The sequence below is a fragment of the Myripristis murdjan genome, chromosome 17 (genome assembly GCF_902150065.1).
Source record: "Myripristis murdjan chromosome 17, fMyrMur1.1, whole genome shotgun sequence".
Classification (NCBI taxonomy): Eukaryota; Metazoa; Chordata; class Actinopteri; order Holocentriformes; family Holocentridae; genus Myripristis; species Myripristis murdjan.
The window spans coordinates 34,697,526-34,712,665 of record NC_043996.1 but is presented as its reverse complement, the minus strand read 5'-3'; the positions used below and the strand labels follow the sequence as shown (position 1 = coordinate 34,712,665).

Below are 15,140 nucleotides of genomic sequence, written 5' to 3'. Positions count from 1 at the left end.
GGAGAATAAAGTTCCCAGTTGAACAAACAACACAGCGCTGCCTCAGCCGGAGCGCCGCCGCTGTCCCGGGGAAGCCGGCGGGATGAGACGGGAAAACAGGAAGCTGCTTTTCACCGGCAGGCAGGAGGAGGACGAGCCACCCCCTGCTGGCTGGGAGGAAAACTCAGAGGCTGAAATAATCTGTCATCAAGCAACAGCCTGACGCATCACAGCTGCTTTGATCTGATTGGCTGTTTCACTCGGCTGCTAATTGACATTTTTCAGTAACGAGTGGGAGTTTGTGAGAAATGAGGAAGAGAATTTAAAAGTTTCTCAGAGTTTAGGAGAGCTGGACGTCGAGTGCACAGCCAAAGAAGAAAACTCATGAAGCAAAAAGAATAAACTAATATTTTTTAATTTAAATTTTAAAAGTTTTTTCCTTACTGCCCCACAGACGCTCAGCCAGCTCCTCCTGCTTCATCCTCCTCAGGAAGTGCAGTGTGATCTGCAGAAAAAACTCCCTGCTCCTCCTCTGCTCTTCCTCCTCATCCTCCCTCTGCCTCTCTAAGCATTCTGGGTAATCTGGCCTCAGAGACCTCTGCAGGTTTTTCAGCTCGTTCTTCACAAAGGTGACCATGTTCTCCTCCAGCAGCTGCAACATAAAAAATAAAAGAATTAAACGTCCATATTAAATTTTGGACACAAAACACAAAATCAAATGCAGGTCAAAGAGCCTGAGGCTGGGCTGCACCAACGAGGATTCATTTTTAAACCCAGTTACATCACGGTTTGCACCGACCTTTAACTATGATCTGGTTTGAACTTTAATTTACACTTGAGGGGCTTTAACTTTGAAAATGTCTGCATTTTGGAGCAAAATGATGGAGTTGTTCAAAGACAGAGACAGACTGTCCTGTCAGTCAGAAAGTCTCTTTTTTCTAATGATTCTGTTTTCTTTTCTCTTGCAGGATTTGTCCGCCCTGCTGCATTTCTTCAGCCCAACCTGTTTCTCAGAGGAGGAGGAGAAGTTTGAACGTCTGTGGAGCCACGATGAGCAGCTCACTGCTTGTTAGCGAGCCACAGCAAACTGGTTCCCCTGTCAGAGGAAACAGACAAACTGCTTTCTCTCTTTTTTCTTCCTGGCTTCTGACAGCATGTGAGTCCGTCTGCTTTTAGTCCTCAACCTTCATGTGATCACTTGTTCCTCTGTTTTCCCAGTGAGCATCTTCACTGAACTGTCATCCGCTGAGGAAAGTTGAAATCTGTAAACTTGAACCAACTGAATCAGGATCAGTTTTGAATTGAGCAGCAGAGCTCTGCTTCCTTTGAAATCTGATCTGCTCTTTTTAAACCGGGCTTTGCTAAACTCCCAGGGCTCAAAATGACATTTCTCCCTCAGTGTCCGGAAGCTGTCCCGAATTCTGCCTTCAGCTGTCCCAGACTGAACAACCACTGTCCAAAATTAAAGATCTTTTTTCATTGTACACAGTAAATATGGTTTAATAACTTTATTTCAGTAAGTCATCACTTTACTGACTCGCTCTGGTCCAACATGGACGTTCTGCTTGTTCACTGCACTGAGATCTGAATAAAAACATGAAATCACCCGACGTGTTTGGCCACAGTCACTTTTCAATATTCTGTTGCTGATTGGCTGAGTGACTGTTTTCTCTGTATTTCTGACTGCTGGATCAATAAATGCATCACAAACTGCAGTGCAAATGCAAACCTGTCTCTGATTGGTGGACGCCGATGGAAATGTACACACACACTGTCTTTCAGCATCAGTCCTCTTCTTGTGCTGCTGCTTTGCCACTTTTTCCTGCCTTCTCTGCATCACAGAGTCAAACCTCTGGGCCGTGGACGGAGGTGCACAGCTGCCCGTGTGAAGCGGCTGATTTCTGCAAACAGCCCGTGTTGGAGATCCAACATGGAGGCATTTTGCATTCAGCCTTGTGAGCGTAATCTTGTCTAAAGCAGCAAGTTCTGCAGGCAGCTCAGCTCACATCAGATATTTTACAAAGCCAAGTGGCAGCGAGCCGATGGAAGAAAAGCTGAGCGCTGTAGAAGCAGTGAGAGACACCAGCTTTTAATCCCTGTGGACAGAGTGACTGACACAAACCATGTGGACACAGCCTCCCAGTGACGCTCTGCCTTCATCACCAGTAGGCACACTGACACATTTCACTTCTTTTACAATCATTTCATTTGTGATGGTGAGTTTCTGTACTGTCCCAGACACTGTAGATTTGTGTCCCCGCTGCTGTTTTTATCGTCCCCAGGACAACGGGACATCCTTCATTTCCAACGCTGACTCTGACTGGAACTAATCTCAGATTAAATGAATCCTTGTTGCTGTAATCCAGCCTGAAAGATGTGAAGAGAGCAGCACGGAGACGATTCAGAGCAGAATGGCTGTTTTTCAGTCGCTATGTTGTTGGACATTTCCACACCTTAAATATGGAGGCCAGGTCTGTTTGATGCTGCTGGGCAGACTGAGCACTGGGAACCTCTGAGCTCTGCTGCTGGACTCTGTGGAGGACACACACAAACACACACACACACACACACACACACACATACACACACACACACACACACACACACACACACACACAGTTACTGGATGTGATGTTCTGAAAGAGGAAACTCAGTCAACAGAGTCTGAAGGATCAAACCAATTCTGGATCTCATGAATCTGATGACAGAAAAACATCTGATTTATCATCAATTTGAAATAATTACCCATCATCCTCAGAGAGGAGGCTGCCTCTGAACTCAATATGTTTATCCATAGAATGGTCACTCTTCATGGACACACAGCTGGGCTCAGGTCCAGGTCCAGGGGAGTCTGGTCTCTCCTGCTGGATCCTGATAGAAACATCATGAACACACTGAAGGGATCTGCTTTACTTTCTTAGTGACACACTCAGAAAATAATAACTTGACATTAAAACATAGAAATAAAATATGATGTAAGCACACACAGAGCTTTTCCTGTGAATAATGCTGCTGTGCTGATTTGCCTGCTGAGCTCTGAGATGGAGAACAGTCATGGACAGTCAGAGATCCTCATCTCACCTCTTAGCTTTGGTCTGGCTGTCATGTTCCCCAGACAGAGAGCTTTCAGAGGCAGGGAGCCCCTTCATTCTTCTCCAAAATCGCTCCATCGCCGAGCCGACACCTTGACACAAACACAGCGGCTCATTCAGGACAACAAGCTTTCCATGAGTCACATGGAAGTCAGCAGATATGAAACTATGGATTTGGGAAATGACTGTGCAAGATCCATTGATACAATAATAAAATAGTGGGTTACATTTTTATTTTTATAATAATCTCCCTTGTTCTTCTTCTTCTCATTATAATTTTCATTATTATTTTACCTTAACTACTGATTTTGAAGGGAGAGGAGCGGCAGGAAAGACAAATGGCGTGCGGCCCCTGTTTGCTGTGCGCCGCCGTCACTTCCTCATTTAGTGTCAAAGTAAGGAATTAACATTGATGTTGACATTATAACACAATGGCTAAAATGTTTTGGCACTACAGATATCCTGATGCCTGTGGACGAATAAAGAACACTAACATACGTCCTCTTACCCCAGTTTAAAAATAGAACTAGACACTTTCGACATTTGCAGTTCATTTCCAAAATAAAATATCTCCACATAAAAGTGGTTAAAACAATACTCCGTTTTGAGCCTTTGCGAGAACTCGCTAAAAAAAATCAGTTTTGAGCCATAGCGCTCTCCGTAGTAACTCTGTGGTACGAGCACAGCATAACGGGAGCGAGCTTTTTTGGAGGGGACAGAGAGGACGGGACGGGACGGGACGGGACGGGGGGTGGGGTGGGGGGTGGGGGGTATTTTCTGGATTTTATGATTTGATCCTAAAATCCAGAAATAAACACGCGCCCTGTTTCGGAATCAGCTGATCGCTTCCAGGTGTGAACGGGGTCGAGACTTTAAACGGTTCAAAGATTCAGAGAGCAGCTTTTAGGCGGAACTATTCAATAAACGGCCCAAATCAAGTCACACACACACACACACACACACACACACGCACACACGCACACACACACACACACACACACACACACACACACACACACACACACACACAGAGAGAGAGAGAGAGAGAGAGAGAGAGAGAGACTCACAGCTGCTTTCTCAGGCTGCAGTCTGATAGTTTCCAGCAAAATGGAGAATCTGCAGTCTTACCGGAGACGCTGATGGCGGAGTCACAGGACAAATGTTTGCTTTCACTTTCGGCTCCTCAGCGGGAGGAGCGACAACAGGAAGTCAACAATATGAGGGATAAGACTCCACCTTGTGGAGGAAGGGAGGAACGACATGTTAATTGTGCGAAGGGCCAACAGGAGGATTTTCATGTTGAGCCCTGAAAGCAAACTGTGATCCATCCTGTCCTCTGTGTGCAGGAGAACAACGAGCTGCTTTCTGAGGCTGTGCAGACACATTTCAGGAGCATCAAGTGGCTGTTCCTGCACTTCCACCTGATATCAGAGCAACCTGTGGCCTTCCTGTCTGCCCTCATTCTTCCTCTCTCTGACTCTCTTCTTTCTCTCCATCCTCACTCCTGAATGACATCAGCTTTGATCCAATGCCCTCCAGGGTGCCCCTTCATGCAATAAAAAAATAACTAATATTACAGTTTTTCTAAGTTGCTAAAACACTAAACTCCATTCTCTGAACCAAATTCTCAGGGGCCTAAACTCATTTTTCCGATCAAACACTCTTTGGGCCAGACCTTAAACACTGTTCAGGTACTTGGACACAATTTGCAAAACTCATTCGCTCTTTTTTGCTAAACCTTAAACACATTTTCAGTCACTAAACACATTTCACCCTTTCATTCACTCATGTTGCAAAACTGTAAACAATGACAGCTAAATGTGAACACAACTCCAACACAGCCGTCACCTTTTAGACACAACAAGTCAAAACTGAACACACACATTTCTAATGATGTGATCAGACCAATTGGGCAGGATAAAGGACAGTTCAGAGTGCACAGGTGGCACATGTGCATCCATCTACAGGACAGAAACATACAGAGAGGCAGAGGAGGAAGAGTACGTATGAGAGGTGGTGGACGAGGAAGAGGCCAAGGAAGACCAAGAACTATCATTACTGATGAAATCTGGGCAACTATTGTACACCATGTCCTTGTTCGTGGGATGACAATGAGGGAAGCAGGACAAAGAGTCCAACCCAGTTTGAGTAAATACAGTATTACCTGTGACGTGGATGAAGTCCTCTGGCCAGACCCCCAACAAAGACAAGGCCCAAACGCCTATATACATTGAGAGGTACAAGTCCCCCCCAATGTTCAAGCACTCCAAAAATGTCCCCCCCCAAAATATTGCTAGAATATATTAGCAATTCAATGTTCAGGCATTCCCAAAATGTCTGTCCCCCCCAGAGCTGAAATGGTGGTTTTAGCCCTGAACAAAGACATGATGTTGGAGAATGAATCTCAGTGACTTTGATTGTGCAGTAATGTGCTTTTCATTAGGGTCCGGGCAGGCTGTGCTGCCAGGACACTATTGTATTCCCAGGTCTTCTTCTTCTTCTTCTTCTTCTTCTTCTTCTTCTTCTTCTTCTTCTTCTTCTTCTTCTTCTTCTTCTTCTTCCAAGGAAATCATACTTCCCATGGGTGAAAAATCACCAAACTTTGCACAAAGGTCCAGTCCCATGCCAGATTACCTCAGCTGCAAACTCCAGCCAATAGTCCTGATGGTGGCGCTATAGCAAGCCTCTAAAGTTCAAAACTCTGAAAATTCATAACAAATCAACCATATGTGCTACAGCTTCACAACTTTCATCAAACTATAGCCCCAATACTGAAGAAACTTTTGTGCACTCAAACCTATTGCAAATTATGAAGTCCATCACTCTGTTTTTTTTTTCAAAAACTGTAAAACTTATTAAGCCTATCTCCTCCTACAATTTTTGCTCAAATGTCACAAAATTTGATACAGAGCATCTTCAGACTGTCCTACACAAATGTTGTTTCTCAGATTTTTGATTTATCAAAAATTGAGCCTACAGTGCATCAAAATGTTTGACTGTAAACGGCACTGTAAACATATACCTGCAAATTCTCACTAAATAAATCTTCAATGTTCATGAAAAAAATGGACAAAATTCTAGAGTCATTTTAGATGATGTGTGGCAAATTTCAAAATCGTATCTCAAAAACTGAATTTTTGACAGCATTTTGAATTTTGCTCTCATGTGAACAATTGGAGTCAATGCAAAAATGGCATTTTTAAACATCAGTTTTTCACTTATGGAGCAAATCAATCATTGTTAAAAACAAATGATCAACATCTCCATGCTGTCTAGATGCAATATGTGTATTTTCAGGTTTTTGTCTTAATAACTGAATTTTTGACAGCTGTTTAAAATCTGCCTTTCCATGCATGGCTGCCTGCTGTCCTGCAGGTCAGTGATTGGCTCAGTCGGTTTGTGAAGCTACATGGTGTTAGCTCCCGATTCTTTTGTTGAAAGCCCAAAAAGAACAGACTGGAGTCAGTCTTCAATTTTCTGATGCAATATTTATTATGGTCACATATAAAGCAAGGCAGCGCTGGTCTCAGTGTGACAGAGCTCCCGCAGGATCTCAGTCAGAATGAGCCCCGATATCAGGAAATGATGCACATTTATGTTCTTGGGCTTGGGCCTGCCCCGTACAGAGGTTGGACTTAAACGCAACTGAGAATAATTGGCCAGTTACCCGGACATGGATAGGCCAACCACTGTCCATGCCTTGTTCCTGGAATGTGTGATGCTATGTGTGTGAATGTTGACTGGGCGTGTATCTAATGCAACAGACCTAAATAACAAGATAGAGAAAGTACATCTGGCTCCTGCTTTATCTGTCCTCTGCTTAGCAGCCAAGCTGCCCTGAACTATGTAATACATTGGATAATGGATGAAGCATTGAACTATACAGCCAACTGTAACAATGGGAAGTTTTAGCTCAGTGAGACAGAGGCCAGGCCTCGGTGTCGAAGACTGTGAGTTCAAGCCTCAGCTTGTGCAACATTCCCACGTGTGAAAATTCACCAAACTTTGCAGAAAGGTCCAGATCATCATTGTCAGATTTTTGTCTTCATGACTTATTTATTTATTTTACAGTGGCTTGAAATCTGCCTTTCTATCCATAGGCGGCTGCTGTCATGTGACTGGCTTAGTCAATTTGTGAAGCCTCACATGAACTGACACTTGCCAATGTTGAGTGTTTATTATTTGAGTGTTGTCCTTCCTGCCAGAAACTGTGAGTTCAAGCCTCAGCTGATACAAAATGCACATTAGAACACCACCTTTCTTTTCGTCTTCCTATTCTCTTCTTGTTGCTCAGAATTGCCTAAACTTGCCTGGCCCTGACCATTGCTGCTGCACAGCAGTTATAATGTTTATTATATTTTAGTCTGCTGTGTTCATTTTGTCTCTATTGTTCCTCCATAGTCTTGTCAGCTTGTTTGTCCTCACACTTGCCCTGCATTGTCTCATTAGCCCCGCCCCCATGTTGCATGTCTTTGTTGTGTTTCGGCCAATCATCTGTCCCCTCCAGGCCTGTGTCCTGCCCTTTTCTTACCAGGTGTGTCAATCAGTTCAGTTTACAGTTTTTTTCAATTGCTTACACACAAAACCTTTATATACCACACTATTTCTAAACTCTTTCACTCAAACCTCACAACTTCACCTCAAATCAGCAAAACCATAAACTAATTCTCAGCCTTGACACAGTTTTCAATTTAGCTATTCACTTTTTGCAAATCAGTGCACACAATTCTCTAGCTAACACACAAAAATCTATCAGGAAGTAACTTGATTTCCCATTTCAAACACAACCAATCAAAATGCCACACTTATTCATCAGTGCCTCAGACTCTGTCCTCACATGTGTAAACAATAATTGCTTTACTGAACACCAACCAATCACTCCTTGACATAGGTCTATAAAGAGGTCAAAGGTCAAACTATCTGCCTTGAACAATGGATAACATGCAGAGAGAGCCAGGGGAGTCAGAGGAAGACGCAGGTTCGTGGAGGACGCTTTGGAAGAGTGACGGGTCGTTCACGAACAAACCGGCTCTCCTGATTGGGAGCTGTTTTTTTTTTTTTTTTTTTTTTTTTTTCCAGTAGCCGATTGGTTATTTTTTCTGCGAAAGCCACACGTGATTGGTCAAGATGTGGGGTACCGTCTGTCTGAGCTGAACGCTTCACCCCGAACCTGCAGTTACACACACACACACACACACACACACACACACACACACACACACACACACACTCACACTCTCCTCCATATGTGATGGTTGGTGTACTTTGCTTTGATGCTGTACGATGCTGCATCCACAACAGCAACTGATTTATTCAGAAAATTAAATATTTTTGGTTCCATTATTGCTTGTGTTGACTTCTATTTGCATGCTACTGTATTTTCACTCTTATATGGCAATATATCAAGAAAATCCATAGAAACAAAAGAGCTTTAGATTTAGAGCACAAGTATGTGACACAATGGGAAATGTGTTTGTGATGTGAGACAAATGCTTGCTATTGAGATGTGTTTACAATATTTTGAATACTGTGTTTCATTTTGCAGTAGATAGGGGGCGCTTTTTGCATTTTGTGTTAGCAGTAGTTGAATTTGTGTGTAAAGTTTTGAGAAAAAGACACAGAGCTTTGAAAATGTGTGTAAGCAATTGAAAAAAACTGTATTACTTTCACAATTATTTCTGAAAGTATGAGGTGTTTTTTTTTTTTTTTTTCCTGGCGTAAGGTTACTGTGTGGACGTTTCCCTCAGACACTAACCTGCCAGATCTACCTTCCAATTCAAACAGGAAAATAACAAGAAATTAGAGGATTCATTTCCTAGAAAAATGGGAACCGGGACTCGTTGTTGTTTATATTGTGATAATCTTCTTTGTTGGTGTTGGTTTCTGTGGGATTTTATTTATTTGACAGGGAAGCAGGCGACTCAGCGCTACACCTGAGCGCTGCAGCGTTAAGCCCCGCCCCCTCCTCACCTGCAGGAAGATGGCCATCTCGGACTCGTCCATGGTCTGGATGCCGCTCTCCAGCACCTTGGCCATGCTCTCCAGGTGGTCGCTGTACTTCCTCCTCAGGCTGCGGATGTAGTGCAGCTTCTCGTCCTGCTCGGCGTTGATCCGCAGCGTCATCTCGCCCTTCTTCTCCTCCAGGACGGCGTACAGGTGGTCGAACGTCTCGCACACCTTCGACTTCTGCCTGCGCCCGTTCTCCTGCCAGCCAATCACAATGCCAGATCGATAGCACCACATCCAATAGGAAGTGAGGAACATCACAGACGCAGAAAAAAAGAAATCTAACGAGAAGAAATGCTGACTTTTTTTTTCCTAGGACAGCGATGGTGACGTTTTGCATCGCTGTCCTAGGAAAGGAAAACTGGCTGGTGGCGGTTGGAGGGGCCGACTCTGACTATTATTTATAAATTACTGCCTTTAAACATATCATTTATGTTTTAATTTTTTAAAGTAATTTTTGCTCATTTCTTTTTTTTTTTTTTGCTAATTTTTTAAACTAATGTTCAGTTATCATTACTATTATTATTATTATTATTATTATTATGCTAATTTGCTTATCAATTTTTTTTTCTCCACAAAATGCACTTGATTTCTTGCAAAAACATTGGAAAAAGGAAGCGAGTAAAGTAACAAGAAATAACCTGACAATTAGCAACAAATTATTTTGAAAAGTCACAAGGAAACTATTTTAATAAAAATTAAAATGATGTTTTAAAGAACAGATTTTTTTTTTTTTTTTAAATGAAATGAAATTGAACTAGTTTTCTTTTTGCTGAGGACCCCCTGAGGGTCCCTGGACCCCACATTGAACACCGCTGGCTTCAGGTACACACACAGAGGTCACGTCACACAGGAGCGCTGGAAACATGGCAGACTGTCCCTTTAACTCACGTCGATGGCTCTGCAGGTCTCCTCCAGCTGAGTGATGATCGCCTGAACCCGCTCGTTATTCCCAACCAGCATGGAGATACAGTCAGTCAGCTCGCCCTGCACACACACACACACACACACACACACATTAAACCAAGCAGTGATAGGGGTGTTTCATGTCATGTCGTGTTAAAGCCGGTGTTTTGTGTTTCTGTGAGAACCTGCAGCGAGCCCACAGTTTATGTTTTTATTTTGTTTGTAATTTCAGTTTCCACTTAAGTCTAGTTGTAGTTTTAGTAAAATGTGTTTTCCCAGCTGGTTGTAGTTGTAGTTTTAGTAAAATGTGTTTTCACAGCTGGTTGTAGTTTTAGTAAAATGTGTTTTCACAGCTGGTTGTAGTTTTAGTTTTAGTAAAATGTGTTTTCACAGCTGGTTGTATTTGTAGTTTTAGTAAAATGTGTTTTCACAGCTGGTTGTAGTTTTAGTAAAATGTGTTTTCACAGCTGGTTGTAGTTTTAGTTTTAGTAAAATGTGTTTTCCCAGCTGGTTGTAGTTTTTGTAAAATGTGTTTTCACAGCTGGTTGTAGTTTTAGTTTTAGTAAAATGTGTTTTCACAGCTGGTTGTAGTTTTAGTCTTAGTAAAATGTGTTTTCACAGCTGGTTGTAGTTTCAGTAAAATGTGTTTTCACAGCTGGTTGTAGTTTTAGTTTTAGTAAAATGTGTTTTCCCAGCTGGTTGTAGTTTTTGTAAAATGTGTTTTCCCAGCTGGTTGTAGTTTTAGTTTTAGTAAAATGTGTTTTCCCAGCTGGTTGTAGTTTTAGTTTTAGTAAAATGTGTTTTCCCAGCTGGTTGTAGTTTCAGTAAAATGTGTTTTCCCAGCTGGTTGTAGTTTCAGTAAAATGTGTTTTCACAGCTGGATGTAGTTTTAGTTTCAGTAAAATGTGTTTTCACAGCTGGTTGTAGTTTTAGTTTCAGTAAAATGTGTTTTCACAGCTGGTTGTAGTTTTAGTAAAATGTGTTTTCCCAGCTGGTTGTAGTTTTAGTAAAATGTGTTTTCCCAGCTGGTTGTAGTTGTAGCTTTAGTAAAATGTGTTTTCACAGCTGGTTGTAGTTGTAGTTTTAGTAAAATGTGTTTTCACAGCTGGTTGTAGTTTCAGTAAAATGTGTTTTCCCAGCTGGTTGTAGTTTTAGTAAAATGTGTTTTCACAGCTGGTTGTAGTTGTAGCTTTAGTAAAATGTGTTTTCACAGCTGGTTGTAGTTTTAGTTTTAGTAAAATGTGTTTTCCCAGCTGGTTTTAGTTTTAGTAAAATGTGTTTTCCCAGCTGGTTGTAGTTTTAGTAAAATGTGTTTTCCCAGCTGGTTGTAGTTTTAGTAAAATGTGTTTTCACAGCTGGTTGTAGTTTTAGTTTTAGTAAAATGTGTTTTCCCAGCTGGTTGTAGTTTTAGTAAAATGTGTTTTCCCAGCTGGTTGCAGTTTTAGCAGCAGAGGCCGGTTGGTTCCTACCTTCTGTTTCTGGAAGACGTTGTTGAGCGGTGCGACCTCGCAGTCCTTGTGGGCGCCGAACACCTTGCAGAGCGAGCAGGTGGGCACGCCGCAGCTCACGCAGTAGATGTTGATCCGCTCGTCCTCGTGCTCCTCGCACGTCGGCTGCTCGCACGGCGGCTCCGGGGCCGGCTTGCTGCTGCCAGGGGCCACACACACACACACACACACACACACACACAGGTAAAAGGGCAGCCTGCAGTTCAGTGCTCTGTCCAGCGGGGAGCAGCACTGAGCGTCAGTCAGTGAGGCTAAAGGCTCTAAACTGATCAGTCCATTTGATCCAGATATTGATCAGTGACTGGACTCTTCCTGTCATTGTGTGTGTGTGTGTGTGTGTGTGTGTGTGTGTGTGTGTGTGTATGTGTGAGGACAGACCTCCTCAAATATAAAATGCTTGTTGTTTTATTTTGTCTCTTCTGGCTGCAGGCTGTCAGACAAAGAGTTTTATAATCTGGACATCAGGATTAGATTATCAGATTATTACATTATTAAATGATTAAATGATGAAAATGATTGGGTGTAAATATGAAACATCTGCCTGGTCATTAAGAGGATCCAGACTGTAGAAGAAACCAGATCCGTGTGTGTGATTATTTTTATTTAGTTTTTCGTTTTTCCCTTCATGTCGTTAATCTGGTTTTTATGACGTGGCGCAAAAACCAATTAAGTTACTAATTTGTCATTTTTTATGAAATGTTCACACACGAGGGGCGCCACTGTTCATATGACCAAATATGAGCCCAGGAAACCTTTACTGGAGTTTAGTTTACTTTATTTGGTTTTATTGATCTGGAGGGAACATTGGCTCTGGTGTTTATTCTGTTTATTTACCTGGAGGAAAACTACAGTAGGCCTATAAGTACAATGTTTATTTATTCTTTTTATTTGATGTATTATTTTCCTGGATTAGGATTAGGATTAGGGTTTAAGCGGAGCTCGACTCGCGGTGCAAATGAAAAACCACCTCAGCCATAAATTCAGCCTGTTTTTATTTATTTCAGGAAAAATACAAACACAAAATCTCTGGGGTCGCTCAAACTTCACAGCTTTTTAATTTTTTAAATAATAATTTTTCTGTGTGTGTGTGTGTGTGTGTGTGTGTGTGTCACCTGCTGCTGCCCTGCTTGTACATGTCGATGATGTTCTCCACCAGCAGGTTCCTCTGCAGGCCGTAGACGCCGTGGCGGTCCAGGACGACCTCGTGGCGGCAGGACGGGCAGCGGAAGCGGCCGCCCGACGTCACGGTGCCGCCGCTCCGGCTCGTCAGGTACGGGTTGGACGCCTGGCCGGGGATTAGGATTACAGGATTAGGAAAATCTGAAATCACCCAAGATGATCATCTCACTTTCAGTCGTTTTTGTTGTTTTTGTGTTGCTGCGTCGAATCGCTCAGTCTCATCTTCAGGATTAAAACACGATTTAAAATAATCTGCCAGAGGGATGAGATAATCTGAGATAATCCCACTTGTTCCCAACGCAGTAAGTCTAAATGTGTTGAAACAGGCAGGATGAGGCAGATTAGCCACCAGGATCAAGAAAATGACTTGATTCAAGAAAACTCTGGAAACAAGTGGGATTATAAGAAATAAAGATTGGAAAAAAGTGGGATTATCTCACATTATCTCATCCCATTGGCAGTTTTTTTTTTAATGTGATGGATGAAAGATGAGGTGAGAATAAAGGAGCTGTTAAAATGCAGCGAGGACAAACGGCGTCAAATCTGAAGTGAATTCTGCTTTCTCTGAGACTGGAATTACAGATTTATTTAATCCAGAAGGAACTGAAACTCAGATTTATTACAAAGACCTCGCAGCTGCTGCTTCCACAAACATCAAACACAGCATGTGCAGTTATTACACATTTAATTCTGCAAAACAACAGTGGATTAACGTTTTAATCTCTGAAGCTCACAGAACCTGGACTGGCTCTAGAAAAGGTTAATCCCACCCAGGAGCTTTAAATCCAAGCCTTCTTTACCTCAGGACTGACACTAATCTCAAACCTGGACATCAGACTATTTAAATCCAGATTAAAATCCAGACTGATGTCGATCCATGACCCAGAGAGTGAATTCAGAGTTAATCCAGTTTAGTCTGGGACTGTAGGCTTAATCCCTGTCCGGGAACAAACACACATTCAGATGAACACTGACACACTGACAGGCTTTAATAAGAATGTGACTCACACACACACACACACACACACACACACATAAACTAACGGAAGTTGTGTTTGTTTAAATCTAAATCCAGATTAAAATCCAGAGAGTGAGTGTAGAGTTAATCCAGTTTAGTCTGTGACTGAAGGTTTAATCCCTGCCTGGGAAAAGCCCAAAGACATCAAACATTAGAGCACTAGAAAGCACACACACACACACACACACACATACAGACACACATTAAAGACAGTTGTGTGTTTATAATAAGTAAGTGAGTCGTGTTTTAATCCAGTGTGGTTAATCCCTGTGTGCGAGGCAGCGTGTGGAGTCGTGTGTGTGTGTGTGTGTGTGTGTGTGTGTGGAGGTAGTATTACAGTGTGTGTAAATAAAATAACACACACACACATCAGCAGGGTCTGGTTTCTCTCCTGTGACTCGGCACGAGGCCTCGGCGTCCCGGTGAAACAGCACTTTGACCGCCGCACTTCCTGCACCGTGATGCGTTTCCTGTGCACACAGGAAGTCGGGGCGGGACGTGACAGATCAGTAGATAGAGAGATAAAACTTTATTCATCCCCAAAGGGAAAGTCAAATACAAGGCAAAAACGCAAAATCTTACCAAGATTATTTGTCTTATTTCTAGTCAAAATATCTCATCACACTTAAAATAAGACATGAACACCTCAGAAGTAACTTGTTTTTAGACAATTTTCACTTGAAACAAGTGAAAGTTCACTTGAAAAAAGTGAAAATTTGCTTGTTTCATTTGCAAAATTTGCCAGTGGAAAAAGTGAAAATTAGCTAGAAACAAGAAACAAATTTTGCCGATGAAACAATGAAATTTTCACTTGTTTGAAGCAAATTTTCACTTGAAACAAGTGAAAATTGTCTCAAAAAAAGTTACTTCTCAGGTTATCATGTCTTATTTTCAGTGTAATGAGGTAGTTGAAATAGAAATAAGACATTTTTGACTTGAAATAAGACAAAAAAACATTTTTACAGTGTATCCAGTCGCTCATTCAAGACAAGAGGTACTGAGATCGACACTCGATGAAATAAGTGCAAAATACAAAGTTCACATTAAAATTGGCCACTTTGTCGTCCAGTCCAGTTGTGGCAGAGGGGATGTGTGTGATGTGTGTGATGTGTGTGATGTGTGTGATGTGTGTGTGATGTGTGTGTAATCACTAGTCATCAGTCATCAATCTTGAATCTGTTTGCTTTCAGTTTCGGCTCCTCAGCGAGAGACAGACAGAGAGAAGCTCCTCGTTTATAGACCCATACTCAGAAGTTGATTAAATAAATATTAAATAACAGCAAAAGACAATAAAAGACATGATAGATAGACAGACAGATAGATAGATAGAAAGATAGATAGCTAGACAGATAGATGGATAGATGTTTCATTATTTTATTCATAGAAATTCATTTTAATTCAGAATGTGTCACTTTTTTCCTTTATTGAATTAAATTCAGATCAATAACATAA

The 15,140-nt window shown here is 42.0% G+C and overlaps 1 protein-coding gene and 1 long non-coding RNA gene across 2 annotated transcripts; one reads left to right on the top strand and one right to left on the bottom strand.

Annotated features, from left to right (window-relative positions):
- The first annotated feature begins 648 nt into the window (after positions 1–648).
- On the top strand, positions 649–8,954 carry LOC115374968 (uncharacterized). Its single transcript, XR_003929683.1, has 3 exons — positions 649–660; positions 6,854–6,858; positions 8,891–8,954. It is a non-coding gene; the product is annotated as an uncharacterized LOC115374968 (long non-coding RNA).
- Positions 8,955–8,992: 38 nt separating this feature from the next.
- On the bottom strand, positions 8,993–13,503 carry LOC115375412 (tripartite motif-containing protein 55-like). Its single transcript, XM_030074803.1, has 6 exons — positions 13,471–13,503; positions 12,604–12,776; positions 11,453–11,630; positions 9,969–10,064; positions 9,042–9,275; positions 8,993–8,998 (listed from the first exon to the last, which is right to left on the bottom strand). The coding sequence occupies exons 1-6, from the start codon at positions 13,501–13,503 to the stop codon at positions 8,993–8,995; spliced, it is 720 nt and encodes a 239-aa protein (XP_029930663.1).
- Positions 13,504–15,140: the final 1,637 nt, after the last annotated feature.